The sequence below is a fragment of the Ascidiella aspersa genome, chromosome 1 (genome assembly GCF_963924565.1).
Source record: "Ascidiella aspersa chromosome 1, kaAscAspe10.2, whole genome shotgun sequence".
Taxonomy (NCBI): Eukaryota; Metazoa; Chordata; class Ascidiacea; order Phlebobranchia; family Ascidiidae; genus Ascidiella; species Ascidiella aspersa.
In genome coordinates this window covers 4,084,277-4,101,371 of record NC_139447.1, presented here as the reverse complement: position 1 = coordinate 4,101,371, position 17,095 = coordinate 4,084,277, and the positions used below count along the sequence as shown (strand labels likewise).

The 17,095-nt window shown below is 39.0% G+C and overlaps 2 protein-coding genes across 2 annotated transcripts in view; both read left to right on the top strand.

Annotated features, from left to right (window-relative positions):
* The window catches only part of LOC146166628 (protein SSUH2 homolog), a 31,974-nt gene extending 22,225 nt beyond the window's left edge, over window positions 1-9,749 (top strand). The window contains exons 10-13 of the mRNA XM_083382190.1: window positions 4,540-4,642; window positions 6,987-7,091; window positions 7,668-7,732; window positions 9,014-9,749. Coding sequence (XP_083238316.1) covers window positions 4,540-4,642; window positions 6,987-7,091; window positions 7,668-7,732; window positions 9,014-9,092 — 352 coding nt within the window. The 3' untranslated portion in view covers window positions 9,093-9,749. The remainder of the gene's footprint in view (window positions 1-4,539; window positions 4,643-6,986; window positions 7,092-7,667; window positions 7,733-9,013) is intronic.
* Window positions 9,750-12,098: 2,349 nt separating this feature from the next.
* On the top strand, window positions 12,099-16,980 carry LOC146166627 (uncharacterized). Its single transcript, XM_083382826.1, has one exon. It carries the CDS (start codon window positions 12,208-12,210, stop codon window positions 15,637-15,639), a length of 3,432 nt encoding a protein of 1,143 aa, XP_083238952.1. The 5' UTR covers window positions 12,099-12,207; the 3' UTR covers window positions 15,640-16,980.
* Window positions 16,981-17,095: the final 115 nt, after the last annotated feature.

Below are 17,095 nucleotides of genomic sequence, written 5' to 3'. Positions count from 1 at the left end.
GCCCAAAATAAACAAAATCCTATAATTTTATTACCGTTTCCGTCTAATCTAAGGAAAAGTGCGTTAATTTTTTCTTAGAGCTCATTTAAAGACAGTTTAGTTTTACAGTTCGCTAATTCCCAAAACTTGATTCAATGGTAAAAGTCATACGAATACTTTTGACGAAGATAATATGGTATATACGTATTTTATTTTAGCGCGGATATGCCAGGGTCCATTTTGTAGGCGTCATTTTGAATTATCTTTGCAACTTTTCCTTCGCAACCGCTTTAAGACTTAATATATGCCAGGACAACAGCAACATTTTTCTTGATATGCAATTGTTTAAATATTGCCTCATGTAAAATGCCTCTGAGCGACAATTAGCACAATCAATGCAACAGTACCTCGAGCGAACTTTCTTAGAAATATTTTTTGCAAACCGTTTATGCGCCACCGTGGCATAAAGAAGAGTAAGCCGGATTTTTTTTTGTCCAAAGGCCAAGTATTGACACAAACTATAGCGGACAAGTGTGTTTGCTTGCTGTGTACCTGGTCGCTATAGTAAAATGTAAACAGACGTGCCCAGGTATAACGCTTTGTGCCCTATGGTCATTCCTTTGAAAGGCGGCGAAACTGTGCTTTCGCGAAAGGGAAACGCCTCCTCCACGCCCCCTTCCTATATGTGGCGAATTTTCCACCCAAAATATATTTGGTGATATTCCGCCAGTCGTAAGGCTAGTTTGAAAAAAAACTGACAAAAATATATAAGGAGTAATGTCGAAAAAGAAAATAAGGAGTAATGTCGAAAATCAGTCATTCAATCTGGCTAGAGTCATCGCAAAAGTATTTTGTTTTCACAGAGATAAACTCATACAAAAATGTAGGAAAGGTCCATTGTTATCTGTACTCTTCCCATCCCATTTTAGCTTATATAAGCGCTGTTTAAATATGTATGTATAAAATATCGTCTTTTTTAAGTCAAAATAAATAAATCTTCACTTTCTACCGGGAAAGCTATCTAGATGAATCCTATACCATGCTTAGAAAAACTTACTTCATACTTGCAGCGATGGTAACTCTGCAGATAACAAAAATGGGACTGTTTTTTGATCTATTGTTGTCAAGAAACAAAAAAACACCAAAGAATTGGTTTTCAATCGGAGCGCGGTAGTTGTGTGAAAAATTTCCGTCGGCGATACTGGATTTAAATACAAAGTTTTCCTTTTGCGTCGGCCGGAATCATACACTCGATGTTGCAACTTGGTTGCGCCATTTCTGTTGTTCAATAAAAAGTGAATCATTGGGTGATTCATTTGGGCCGATAATAACATTCTTTGTTCCGGTGTCGTCCAAGCAAATAGTATTGCGGCAATACACCCTTGTCCTGCTGTTTTGCACAAAGGAATCGAGAATACACACTTTTGTACGCGCATGTTGTTGTTTGTGTTGTTACGTGTTAGATGACTGTACAATATTGTTGGGTTTGGCACGGTATGTCGTTTTACTTTCATTTATATTTTGATTTTTTTTTTTGTGTGTGTGTGTGTGTGTTTTAAATGTTGACATTTTTATTATTATATAGCGACACAACAAAGCGAGTGCGAAAGAAAAAAAAGAGGCGTGAAAAAACACATGTCAAAACAAGCGACGCTTGTTTAGCAGGAAGGCATTAAAACATAGCTGGGGATTCGGGGTAACATGTAGTGAGCTTTAAAATAGCCCTTGCCACTTGCAAAGAAAGTCGTTGATTTTATAATTCCGAATGGCGATAAGATGTTCCGATTTCTGAATAGATTTAACCATACTTAGGAACATATTGAAATTCGGCACGGATTCGGCGTACTTACAGCGGTAAATTGATTTTGATTATGTGTTGGTTTGAGCGTTATAACAATGCGTGTGTTTAGCGCCCACAAACGATTTATACGACAATTGGGGGACGTGTGTCTGGCATCTGTCGTTTTGGTACCGAATATAGTTTGAACGGCGCCGGGTTGGGCGCCGCTATTTTGGCACCGGATTGTTGGGCCTTGTTTGAGGTTAGTGGTGGGTAAGAAAATGGGTTAGGGTTGAAATTATTAGGGGAGTTAGTGATGTACTTAGGGGTGGTGGAGTTTAGGGTTAGGTGAAATGTTGCATAGGCTTGATTCTAGTTATCCAGGTCTTATTCCGACAGATTTAGAACTTATTCCGATTTAGACGGTAGTACGACTATTAGGTATTAGTCCTATTTTGGTATATTTCCAAACGGTGTGTTACTTTGACGTTGATGTTGTTCTTATTACGATCTTATGGCTGGGGTCCGACATCCCCACGCTCGAAATCGCCACTATTACCAAACCGCCAAGACCTGACACAGGCGCACACGGCGCACATGTCTTCTTTGTTTTTCTCGCCCAATACACTTGAACCTTCCCCGTATGAAGACCCTCGCGTCACCATTGTGCTCCTAAATAGCTCAAATATTGAAACGGAAAAGTGTTTCACCACCACCAGCTGATGTCAGTTGATCCCAACAACACCCGTTTATGGAGCCATGTATTGAATGCACGGTCGGCGACCTTGCGAGAGTTTCGAAATCCGGACCGTCGCCGCCGTCGCTTGTCGCCCTTCTATATTTGGTCCTGCGGAAGACCGTAGGAACGATTTCGGGACAGTCCCCGATGAGGTCCGGGCGTCTCGTGCCTGCAAAACTTCGCTCGTCGACCTAATTTTACCAACAAAACATCATGGTCTAACATCTGTGATTGATGCTAATTGTTTACGTGTTGTCCTGTAGTAACTTGTATTTCCTAAAATTTTTGTTGTTAATACTTTGACTTGCATGAGAAGAGAAGCGTTAAGCGGCATTAAAGACATTTTGCAGCATAATTTTCTTTATAACTTTTGTATACTCAGCTTTTAAAAATGGGATGTTTTAAATAGAAAACGTAAATTGTGACGAGTAAGGACACTGAATCGTAACCTGTAAAATAAAAGTAGCCTGGCTATGTGTTTGCCCGACCTAATTTTAACAAAACGCCGTGGTTTTCCACGTCAAACGCCCAAATTTTGCTGTAATAGTAACGTAGGAAGCAAACGTATACTGAAGGCTTCGAAATCAAACGGCAATCTGGCAAATGGTGCGAAATTTATTGGTTTTGCCTGAGCCCGAGTATTGCGCATGGGAATCGACTTGCGTTTTAAAGTTGCACAATGCACATGTATCCCTGTGTTAAAGACTGTTTAGTTACATTAATAGTTTCTCTGTTATTCTTGGTAATTTTAGACCGATTGTTTAACATGTTTTCAACGATTTCTGTCGCACGAGAGCGGGTGCAGTCCCGCTACAAAAGCCACCTGTTGACGTTTTGTGAGGTAGAGGTGTGTCGCCGCTAGGGAGAACCCCCGTTACGCAACAGCGGACGCTCTGTTGCGCAACAAAGCAGGCGAGAAGTGACCACCCACTTGTGGCATTACCTAGCTGTGCGCAATGAAGCTTCGTTTAAGGCAGAGGCCAACAAACTTATTCCATGAAGGAGGCCTGGATAACTCTCAGGCCAGATAACAATTAGGATTTACGAACGCGGACCGGATTGAATTTTTTTGTCGAACTTTATAAACTTTATTATTGTTGAACGAAGGAAATATAAATAACCATGCAATAAAAACTGTAGTGGGCCCTAATAAATTGTTGTATAGATTAAAATTTCATCAAAATTTCGTTTTGAATTGTAATTTTATCCACAAACTAAAAATTCCTGTTTTGTACGACGAAATACGTTTTGTCGTATGTTTGAAAAAAAACAAGGTTTCTGCTTACCCGTATTTCTAAACAGGCTGAAAATTTACGGAAACTGTCTAAAGATTTATAACGAAATTTACAGAAAAATCGCAAATCGGTTTATTCTAGTTGCTACTGGACCTGGGTGTCGCCCAAATGCAGAATTGCAGAAAACTTCCAGTTTTCAATTTCAGTGCTTTTTTTGCCGACCGGTCGCCTCTATCCGAGCTCCATTGTTGACACAACGCCGTTCTTGGACGTTCGATGTTTTTTTTTACACAGTACGCTTTGTTCCGATTGCCGCACAAAGGTCTACGATTGCTGCAAACGTATACTGAAGTCTCGAAATTAGACGGCAATCTGGAAAGAAAGAAACATATTTCAAATCATGTCCGTTTTGACTAAAATACTTGTGAAACTATTTTGCTTTAGTAAAGTGCTTCCCAACCAGCGAGTCGCGAAGCATTTCTAATTGTTACAGTTTTCTATTCGAGGAGGAAATTATTGCATTATCATTACGTAACATTTATGCAACAAATACGTAACAATTAGATGTGTTGTGTCGCATTAACTATTTAAGTACGTACGCCAGTAGTAAAGATGCAGGTTTTATGTTAATTTTATTTCAAATTAGTTATTTTAAAATACATATTTAAATAAATGCGCACAATAAAACTTGCATTAAAAGGGGGCCGCGAACTGAAAAGGTACGGGAAACCCTGCTTTAGTACCCAAATTTTAAATTTTAGCTTGTTTTGTGGATGTTTTTTAATATTTTTCTTTATAATTTTCAGCCAGAACCGCCTGAGCGACCATATCGTGGAGCGAACAGACATGCCCGACCATCTGATTCGTGACGTCACTGGTGACACCGTCTTTGAGCAAATTGCAATGAGGGTGAGATTTTGCGTCATCTATCATCTGTGATTGATGCTAATTGTTTTCGTTTTGTCCCGTAGTAACCTGTATTTGCTAAACTTTTTATTGTGAATACATTAACCGGCATAAGCAAAGAAGCGTAAAATTGCATTAAAGACTTTGGAGCATAATGGTTGGAGGTTGTAGTAAGGCGTAATAAGAATATCAAAGCCCATACAGAAGTAGGTACCTACTTCTGTATGGGCTTTGATATTCTTATTATGCATTAAAGACGTTTTTCAACATAATTTTCTCTCTACTTTTTTTTTGTTTTCAACGATTAAAAATAGAATGTTTTAAATAGAAAACGTAAATGGTAGGTTTGCGAGATGTGCCTAATTGCCGGTGCCAATTAAACAGAAACTAAAATGCCAGCACGATAACACTCTTTTAAAGTTACAAAATGCAAATTTCAGTGACGCAAACCGACACAGACTGCCCATTTTGTCGTAATACTTCTCATTGGAAAACCTCATCGAAACCAACAATCGGCGGTTCGAACTGCAATTAACCTAAAACGAGCAAAGCAATGGCGAGCAAGTTCAGCCACATTCGTCTAACGATTTCGATAATTGCCACACGACCTCGGTAACCGTTTCGAAGCTATTTCGGTAAGCGAGAAAGCAACTAACACGACAAAGCAAAGTTCTAATAGCCCGGGGGATACGGCCAAAGTTGAGCTTATCGGCGTCATATTTTAACAGAATAATGTTCGTTCTAACGTTTTCAACATTGAGGCATCTCTTAATCATATAATACTTTATTAACATAGAGTCTAACATTTCACGTTCAGTAAATGGTGCCACAATGAAAAGGAAACTCTTTTTTATCGAGGTTTAAAGTTGAGCTTATCAGCGTTATAACTTCCGCGTTTTTTCTGTCTCGTCGTACCATTATTGCCGTCTTATTACCAAGTTACGCTTGCAAACTGGAATGTCTCACTTCTTGTCCCACGTGTCTGGTTTTGCATGACCCATCCCATGTGAATGTTTGTCTTAAACCATTCATATTGTCATAAACCATTGCTCGACAAACTGGTGGGCCGCCATATTTAGCCATTTTTAGTGGGACGCGAGCTATTTCTTTATTAGTTTAGTTTTATTATGTAGTTGTGGGCCGCTTGACCTACAACCATTTTATTGCAACAAATTTCATAAAATAGTTCGTGTGGTGTAACCTTGTGACGTCATTTGCAGGTCTAACATAAATCCCGGATTCCCCCTGTTGTCGTTGTGGTTTACGTAGTGGGCCTTTAATAGCTCGGGAAAGAATATTTTGCGCCGCGTAAAAAAAGTTTGCCAACCACTGTCTTAAACCATTGAAATATTTTACCATTTTTACCAACTGACGCTTGAATCAACTGCCTTTCGGTACGACGGGCTTTACGCTTTCCCCATGGGAGCGTTGACCATCAAACCAAGCCGCATAAAGTTCTCCCCGGTCTTTCCTGTAGAAAGTCTTTTTGCATTAAAATTGGTTGTGGTGTTCAGTTAACAAAGTGCTTTTCGATTGTCTCACTTGATCCCATTTGTCTGGTTTTGCGTGTACCCGGCCTTAAACTTCCAGGTTAGCTGTTTATACTTACGATTCGAATCAGCCTGCCTCTTTAGAAATATGGTGATGGCTGTCTGTTCAACCACGTTTTTCATTTATTCATTCCTCGGCCAGCTTTCATTACTCGTGCTAGGAAATTTTTATTTAACATTTTCTGTCTGTTTTATTTGATAGTCCGGTGGTATGCATTCTTAAAATAGCAGACCGACCTAAAAAACTCTTCGCTTGTTTTTTTGCACGCATATAGACAATTATAAGAACTCCACTCTTTTTAATTTTAGGTTAAGGACTTTCAAAGTTGTCAGTTTGCTTCTGCTACGTGTTTTCCGAACGTATTTCACAGATTTCGACTTTGTTCGTCTAGAAATGTGTTAAGGCTGGTTCACACTAGACACGTCGTCCAGTTCACACATAACGCGTTGCCAGCGTTGACGGCAAATTTCCTCGCTTCTAACCGAAAGCGTCAAAGTTGGAATATTTCAACTTTTCCGCAACCGAAAGCGTTTTTTTAAAAACGTTTGACGTTAACGCTAGACGCGTCTAGTGTGAACCAGCCTTTATGCATTTTTTTAATTTCGGCCTAAAACCTGGGGAAAATGCATTTAATATATTTAATAGCTGAAAATTCCTATTTGCTATCGGTACGAGTAGCGTTACTACCACTTGACATCGGCCGGTATATTATCGGACACCCCTAGTTACAACTTGCCTTAATATTGCACCTTTATGCGAATTGCTATTCTCAATTTCTGTTCCTCGTAAAACGCAGGTTTGTCCTATAGAGGGTTACCCGGAGGAAGAAATAAACAGACGGGCGTCGGACATCGTTGGTACTCACGCCACCTCGTGGCCAAACGACAGGCTTCTGCAACAGGTGACGTCATCGATAAACATTTTTTGTTGATAGCCGTGTATTGGTCTAATCCGAAGCCTGGAAATATTGTGGCACTGTTGATCAAACGAGTCTATTATAATGAATAACAAAACAGCTTTTCTTTACGGCATGTAAATTTGGAGATTTCGGCTTTTATCGAAATCAGTCGCTCAACTTAAAAGGTTTGCACCTAGCGTTGGTCAGTAAGCTCTAAGCAGGGCGGGGTAACGCAAAGTAGTCCATGTACAATACATAAAATGTGGTTCCATTGCCAGTATCTGTCCTTGATTTTGTTTTATGAAAAGGAACTCTTGTTCTTCTTCGCCGTTATTTCTCCCGTTTTGGAAATTTCATGAAGGCTTTATTTTTAACCGCTGCCTTAATTTTTTTGCCGTTTCTGGGTTATCGTTAGGCGGCTCAGCAAAACCTTGTTATTCTTCGCCGTTGTTTGTCCTCTATTGTGCGTTTTTATCAAGGCTTTATCGTTAAAGTTGCCTTATTTTTTGTGCGGTTTTTAGGTTTACGTCTGCGAGCTTTTTAGAATTGTGAATTTATTAATTTATTTTCAATCCTCAGCGCCAGAAACTGACATCCGTTCCGGTTTACGAATGCCGTTTCAAGTTTAACGACAAGGAGGGAAGGTAAGTTCGTTTTAATGAATTTAAAACTATATAATTGTTTATCAACTTTCTGGTGTGTGCGTCTGGTCGAAGTAAAGTTTTCGTATTGCAAAAGGCTTTGCAATATTCCCGCCATCGCATCATGGTACAAAATGAATAATAATAGTATTATTGTAGTAAGTGTTGGAAATGTGACAAATAGTTTACCAATTTTTTTTTTGCTTTAAGCCAGTAACCTATAGCAACATTTTAAAACTAAAACTTGCAAGAAAACGTTAATTAACCCAAAACAATGTTCTTACACTCAACGAGCACCTTCTGACTTTGCAAAAATAATTTGCTTTTTAGTTGGCCTCATTTTTGTTTTTGAATTGCATTCATCTTTCGTTTGGATTTTTACCGCACAAGTCGTGACGTCACTTGGCATTTAGTGGCTCTCGGCCCAAAAAATCGAACACAACGATGAAACCTCATTTGCATTTAACTGACTAACCCTTTGTTTGGTCGCAACAAACAACGTTTAACGATGGCTTGTGCCTTTTTCGGCTTGTTTGGTTATTCCTATTTTCCTGCTGCCATCTGTCCGCCGAAATGTTTGTTTAATCGATTGATCACTAACCCGTGCAAAATATTCGCGTGGCCGGGAGCTTATGGAAGTCGTTCAAAGGCCTTTAAGCATAAATTAATGATCCGCCAGTAAATAAACAAGAAAAAAGCGTGTAAGGTCATTCGATAAATTTAATTATTAGAAAAAATACTTTTACTTTTTGTTTAGTTTGGCAAAAGTTATTCCTTTTTTAAGTTATTTTAAACATTATACCTTTTGTGCAACTAAAGCAGGGTTTTTTAAATTGGGTCCATGGGCCCCTCGGGGCCAAACTAAAATATTAGTATATATTTAAGAATTAATCATTTTTTCAAAGAAAATTGTTATTTAAAAGTAAGACGTTTTAGCACTGCGCTGAGTTTATTTAGACTCCATTTTACTTAAACCATAAGCATATTTCTGATAGTCTATTTGTATTGTAACATCAATTAATGAAAAATCGATAGTGATTTTTACCGTACACGAATAGAGGCTCTCGGGTGGTTTTTAAAACAACTCAATTTAGTATTTTCAGAATATTTTTAGGGCAAACTTCTCACACAAAGAGGGGTCAGTTTTATCAAATATTTCTGTGGGAATTTTAACCACCAAGTGTGGTGCAAACTGGGAAGCAACGTGCACGCTCATTTTCTGTCTTTTGTTTTTTCAATTTTACTGGAAATTAATTTCGAATCGCTTGTGTTTTTGCCGACCAGGTTCTGGGTTTACGGCAATCAGCGCAAGGTCTTCACTGAAGATTACCCGCACACGTGCTGCTGTTGCACCATCTTGTGAGCATTTATTCAATACGGGAAATCGTCACTTATTTTACATCTTATAGCAGTTCACTTTACCAGAAGACGAATCAAGCATAACTCGCAGTGCAATGTTGTACATTTATATGCATATTTCACCTTGTTCACCAATGCCTGACACAAGAAAAAAAAACAAAAAAAACCTTGTTCACCAATGATTCACTTTACTGATGTAGATATATATATGTGTACTGTACAGCACCTCTCATTTGTTCATCGTTATGTGTCGCTTGCGTGAAGATTAGTTCGACTTTTAACTCCCGACAATTTTTACCTTGATTTTCTATGCGCGTTTTTAATCCAAACCTGTGTGATTGCTTTTTGTGGGCATTTTATTCATGCTCGTTTGAATGAGTTTTTTAATTGCTTAGACATTTAAAGATAATAATTTATACAGTTACTGCTGCAGCTGTTTGATTTTAAAGTGAAGCTCCTTGTCACCATTGCCTCTTTTGTTACATTTCGTTTATAGCTGAGGATAAAGACAAATGTAGTTTACTGACTTACGATTTGGTTTCTGCCAGAATTTCGTTTCTTTTTCAAGTTGTTTTTTTATGAGTTGTCTAAGCGGAATTTCTGTTACTTTTGAGAATTTTTTTTTTCCAGTTATTTTTTGTAAACAAGGCTATTTTGAAGCATAATGGTTGGAGGTTGGAGTCGGACGTTATAAGAATATCAAAGCACATACAGTAGTAGGTAGCGTTTGATGTTGGTGAAATGAATAAAGAGTTATTTGAAGTGTTTATAACAATACCTACTTTTGCATGGGCTTTGATATTCTTATTACGAAGCATAATTTTATCGTGCCATTGGTTTTACTACGATTTTGTTTTATTTCTCCAGCATGGTGTAACTTTTACCAACCAGTTCGCCGTGTGTCGTGTTGCCTTATATTTCACCTTTAACCTAATTCGCGAAATATAGCAGTTAAATCTTTGTATGTGTAATTTCAATGCTTCTGCTATAAGGAAACGAAATAGCCCTTGACTTTAGGTCTTTAGAAATTGATAGTTAAAGTGTTATTTGGAATCTAAGGTGTTCATTGTGATACTTGAAGGTACAGTAAAATTGCCGTGGGATATCGTAAATGTACCTTCATAGAATTAGAGAGGGTACGGCTCTCACGATCTCTCTCTCTCAACCATATTTGACAAATGACAAGACATTTTTTCAACTAATTGTCTGCAAATTTCATCGACAAGTTTCGAAAAAAATAATTAATAAGCAGTATTACAGTACATTAATTTAATCTTCATGCAGATTGGTTAAGTCAAATTAGTGCATTGTCCAAAACCCTTAAGGTCTAAAAGTCAGACTTTTCGATCCTTTGGATGCCCTAATTGTACTAATTTCTGACGGATTTAACAATGCAATGAAACCTCGTATTTCTAACTTGCAGTAGAGACAGGGACAACCCAAAGTTAACTATGCGCAGGTGTTCGTTGCCAAACATTGAGAAAATAAAATATTTCCAAAAGTACTTACTCGTAAAAATAATAGCAGATGCGTATCAACGCATATGCTTTTGCTTTTAACGCTGCAAAGATTAGACTTTAAAATAAATTTTAAATAATATCAAAACATAGAAAGCTTACTAACAACAGAACGTGCATTTGTTTTTGCATTTCTGCGTATTTTCGTTTTGATTGAGAAAGTAAAAAAAAAATAAAATAAAGCTTACGTAATACTTATTTTTATAAATGAATGCGTTTCTTAGTTATATTGGCTTCAGTTTGTTTTTGATTTGAAGACAATACTAACCTAGTGTATGTGAACTGAAAATTTATATCATACTTGTTTTAATGATAACTAAAACAAGGCGCTCTTTCACTATTGTACGTAAAAATTAATAAAAAAAAAAAAATCTTCAAATGCCGCATACCACAACGCATATTGTTTGGGTTAGGGTGCGGGTTAGCGTTTGGTTGAGGGTGAGTCAAGTTATTATAAATAATAAACATAATATTACTTAACCCACCCTCACCCAAACGCTAACCCGCACCCTAACCCAAACAATATGCGTTGTGGTAAGCGGTATTATTATTTTTTTTTTGCATAACTTTTCACGTACAATAGTGAAAGAGCGCCCTAAAACAACAACGGTTTAATTTTTACCTATGCTCATGAAATTCATCAGTGTATCCTGGCCAGTTTTTATGAGTAACGAGTTGTCAAAAAATGATATTGCTATAAATAAATAAATATGAAAGAAGAAATATAATAATAATGCTTGACCCACCAGAACCCAAACAATATTCACCCCTGGTTGAAAAAGTGATAAGATTCTAGAAATTTTTCCTACCGAAAATCTGATTGCATATCATATTTTTTGGTGTTCCTGTTGGTTTTGCTCTTTCGCGGGTGCACTTGTCATACTTTATTAAGTATTATCGACTCCAAAAATATTTAATTCAAACCTTCATTTCCACATAAAACGGCGTATAAAACATCAGGAAACATTTATAAATTTTAATTTTATTACTTTGTCAAAAGAATACAGGCATGTTGACAGCTTTATAGAAGTGAACAGCCTGTGAACAGCATTCTTGACCCTAACAACATTTACCAATTACCAAAAAATGCTACAGGTTTTACAATCAACTTGATTTGAAAGTTGGACAGTGATTTTGAGATCATTTAGGTGCGTGTCTAAATCCTACTGCATATATTTTAACACTAACGAAACGAGTTGTCAAAATTGAAATTGCAAGGAAGGCATAAATATGTAAGAATAATTATAATAGTTATAATGCTTGACCCACCCAAACGCTAACTCCCACCCTAACCCAAGTATTGTTTCAAGCAATATACCCCTGGACGAAAATGGGGTAGGATTCTAGACCAGCGCCATCATTTAGTTGTCATAGATAAAATCAATAAAACCCCTTTACCACATAGTGTTCGCCAAACATAAACGTTTGTACCTTAAAACTTGGATAACATCCATTCTGATTTCTGCATTTATTTTCTCTATATAACAGGATGCTTAAACACTTTTTTAAATGGTGAGCAGTTTTTAAAAAGGCATAGTCCTTTTCGGTGCTACATAAGTATCAATATGCACAGGGTTCGTTTTTGAACTTCTGTCATCCGTGATGAAGAAATCCAGCAATATGCAATCCCATAACCAGCAATGGTCAGAGTACCTTCGTTGTATCACTTGCGAAAAGGCCTTCAACCGCTCTGACCGATGTCCGGTTTCGCTGGTTTGCGGTCACACCGTTTGCAAGAGCTGCATTGAAAAAAATCGCCACAGTATGTGTCCCAGCAACAGCTCGGCGAATTCAACTTGCAATGTTTCTCACTTGCCGATTAATTCAGCACTGCTACAACTGGTTCCCGATGATTCGGGAAAGCCAAAAGATATTCCAATTTCTTCCAACAGTGTCATTCACGACAACGTCGAAAGCTGTCCGTCAAACTTTGGCCAGTATTTAAAATACTACGAAGATGCCAAATTGAAAATTGAAGATCTGGCCCTTTATCTAAAACCCTCTAACACAAACGACTTGACCAGACCTATGCAGAGAAAGCTGGTTCTTCTTGTTGGTTGTCAACTTGTAGAAGAAGATGGGAGAAGGAGGGCTATCCGTGTGGCTCGTACACTTGGAGAACGAACTGCATCTGAACTTATACTCTTACATCAAAACCCGAGCACCCTGTCAGCAAACCTCTGGACAGCTGTAAGAGGAAGAGGCTGCCAGTTTCTTGGTCCGGCTATGCAAGAAGAAGCACTCAAGCTTATACACCTTGCACTTGAAGACATGTCCGAACTGTCCAGAAAGGTTCTTGTCCAGCTAGTGGTTAAGAATCTCCAGTGCCAGTTTACACAGGCGTCGAAGACAAGCATTGGACATGTTGTTCAGCTTCTATACAGGGCATCTTGCTTTAAAGTGACAAAGCGCGAAGGAGAATCATCGCTGATGCGACTTAAGGATGAATTCCTGCACTACGATGACTTGAGAAAAGAGCATGACACACAGATTGTCCAGATTGCCAGGGAAGCTGGTTTGAGGATAGCTCCAGATCAGTGGAGCGCTCTGTTGTACGGCGACCAAGTGCACAAGTCCTACATGCAGTCCATAATTGACAAGCTCCAGAGTGGCGTTACTTTCCAGCAGTGCATTCAGGATCTAAGCTTGGCTGTTCAAAGTTCTGGCGACCCTGGAAACATTCAGTCGATCCTTCCACTTTTTAAATACTTGTCGGACATTGACGCCGAAAATCCTCCATCCGATTGGATAACACTGGCAGAGTGCATGCACTCTGTGACCGAAGTTATCCACCAGTTGGTGAATTTTAACAAACGGCACCATCACTCTATGTGGCAAAACCAGGATATGAATCAGCAGTCAAGCAAGTACAAGACCTCACTCTGTCGCGACTTTAAAAACAAGGGGATCTGTCCGAGGGGTGCGGCATGTACTTTTGCTCACTCCGACCACGAATTACAGTTTCACCGGAACAGACGCAAGAAGGGCGGTCAGAGCATTTACAGGCAAACCGTGTCGCTTGATGGCCCGCAGAACAACATGTCAGAAAACGATGCAAGCGACATGGCAGATTATAGTTACTCACCTCAAAGCACCAACGCTTCTGCAAAGCTTCCTGGAAATCCAATGTGTATTTGCTCTAATTCCCCTGTTCAAACATTCGCGCACCCACAGCCGAGTAGTGGAGGCTTTCTTTCGCATCAGGCTGCAAATCAAGACGTCGCTCACGTCACTTACTCAACCTCACTAGCTCCTGCCAAAGTCAATCCTAATCATGCCTCAATTCAAAGTATCTACCCAAAGCAGGGACAGTTACACACAGTGCTCCACCCCTCTAACCCAGCTGGGGGAAACCACCAGCATGCACCCAGCGCTTCCCTGCAGCAAGTTATCGCCGTAGCCCCGCCTTCCCAAACCAACCAACTGCAGTACAGGCAAGTGAACCCTATGTTGCCCGACAGTTCGTTGGCGGTAATGCCAAGCGACAGACAACAAACTCCACAGCAACACTTGCGTCACGAGCATCAGCAACAGGCCTTTTACTCACCAAACTACCCGCCCGGCACTGTCCACATCATGCACGACCCATCTAACCCAAGTTTAAACCCGCATATGTCCCAGACTATTGTACAACAACACTACAGCCCTGCCCAGCCTCCACCCGCACCTCCGCCTCCGAATTATGTGCAAGGCAACACTGGCCAACAGATGGTTGCCACCACACCTCAGAATCAGTACATTGCCCAACATTACATTCCTGTGCAACCGATACAGCATGGATATGTGGCACCACCGCCACCCCCTCCTATTGAAAGAGTTGTACCCCAAGCCGTTATGATTCCCCAACCGCTATCAGTGCCAGTAAACAATGGCGACATTGTCACTAACATTGCCAACCCAGGAACCAATTTTTACATGAACAACCAACCAAACCCTGGCGTTTTTATTGAGCCTCTGCATCAGATTCACCAGCCAGAGTACAGAGTGAATGTCACGATCGCGCACAAGGAGGCATCGCCTGTAGAAGTGCCTCAATTGAACTATTCAATACACCCTGCTCAAGCAGCTAGCCCCACTCCTGTATTGTCACTTGAGGAGTTGAGACAGAGAAAGCTGGAGGTCATTAACAAGCTTGTTCAAAAGCGAATTGTGACTCCGATGTCGACTGCTGCACAACAGTGGGTCACAATCACACAATCAGGCCAATCAAGGGAGGAGTCTAAAAGTGTAAAAGTGACTGATAATGCCTCGGTTTACACTCCAGCACAGGTTTCGGTTCCAATAGGTTACAACTACTCCCTGCAACAAACCTCCACTCCTGGCTCCTACAGTCTTTGGACTGGCACCACATGCCTTTCTTCACTGCACAGCTTGACCAACACAAGTATAAGCCAGTCTGATAATGCAAGGTTTTCTTCCATTGATGTCAGAAGCGATCTAGACTCAGCAACTTTACAAGTTTCCTCGAACGAACGCTCCACCTTAGATATCTTCGCCAGAAGTTCCCAATCAATGTCTAACTCCGGTCTGAGCATATCGGAGTACCTCAAGACGTTCGTAACGATGGAGGACGATTTCTATCCAATACAGGACCAACGCATTGTGAGCAAATTCGGACCCATCGCTAGAAATGTACGCTCGCGCACGATTCCAGCAATGCCGGAACAGGTGACAGCCAACGCCAACAGCTTCACTCAGCCGTTTGCGTCTGACAAAAGCCGCCTGCAGAGCAAATTTCTGGTCAGTCAACACGATCAAAGCCGAATGGCCTGTGTTTGTACAGAAGTCGAACCAACGGTTGAGGAAAAACCAACAAGCCTTCAGTCCATTTACTCCTTACCGGACATTATCGCGACCAGTTCCACCGGTCAAAACAGACTCTCCAGCGCCGAGATGTTAAGCCTGTCTCTTCCTGGTGACAGAAGTAACGAGATACAAGAAGAAGCCGAAGACCTCCTTCTTGCAATCGAACTCCAGCAGATAGAAATGGGAATTCAACAAAAACTGATATCAGAGAAAAAGAACCGGCCTTGAGTCGCCAGAAAATGCTGCCTATTTGTGTTTTGTTGCTTCTGTTTTGTGTAAATAACGAAGCGTACAACTATCAGTATGGTTTCGACAATTGCAGTGCTTTCATACTAAAGATTTTTAGTTTTTATTTACGTGGGAATGATTACAACAACAACCCATATAAAGTTTAATATGCAAGGCATATAAAAGGCTTATCTTTTCAATTTGTTTAAATTGTTTTCATTTAATATTTAAGTATTAATTTGCAATTTGCATTTGCATCATATGCAAATTCCTTAAAGTGGTTCTAATAAATGAACAATCTTTCCAGTTTAATGGTGTATATACACTTCTGTTTTATATTAAATCTTAAGTTAACCCAAATATGTTTTTATTCATAAAACAGAATCCTCTGTGTTCCAAAGCCTAAATACTTATATGTACAGTGTACAGTATTTTTTGTTGTTATTTTACGACATCTCGCCTGCCTTATTGTTGTCATTCTGTTGCATTTTTGTCAGGCGTTGTTACTACACCAGCCCAAAGTTAATGTGTACAGAAACATTTGTTTGGCTTCTGGCTTTTTATGTTACCATGCTATATTTCCTAACAGAGCAATATTATTTGCTATGTACTCTTTCTAAGGATCATAGTTACTAAATCATTTTATATGGCTAACTATAATATGTGGAGCCACTTAGGTTATTTTTTAACTTCCTGTAAATAGGTCAAATTGACTTCTGTGTGTTACTGTCTTAACCTTCTAAATAAGGTATACCATCTTTGTAACTTATTTCATTGGTATTACTGCTGAAATTATGTAACAAAAACCTTTAAAAAGGGATTTATAATGTGTATTTTGGATTAAATTCAAGTATTTTCCTGTAGTGGGTATAGCAACATTTGATTCTTTGATGTATCATCAATCAGAATGTCTAGTAAGTCCCTTATCCTTGTGTTCCAGAAATTCAAGTCTGTAATATTTTCTATTTGAATGAAAATGAAATATTTTCTTCCATTATTATTTGGTAAATTGTGTCACAACATTGTATGGTTGTCAACAAGAAACTAGTACAACGTCTGTACTTCACCCGTGTTTTGTAAAACATCAGTTGGGTACCATGCTTATGTATATCAACTTGATGGACTTTTGTTCGAATTTATGTCACAAAGTTAAATAACTTGTAAAGTTTTCAGCGTTTCATCTTTGATGACAGCAACACTTGCTAAAACGGGCATTCCTGTTTCGCTTATAGCGTTTTTGTTTCTTTTAAAAGCGCAGGTCTGTATATACTTGTTTTGTTAATGTTTTATATTTCCCAAGAAAAATAATGCTGTATCAATAGACAAGAACTTTGTTAAATATTTGCAGCAATATTCACTGTTAAAACAATCTTTTTCAAAGGTCAATAACAATAAATTTTTATTTAATTAAGTTTCAGCTTGATTTTTCGAAATTGTAACACTACTAATTTGAAGA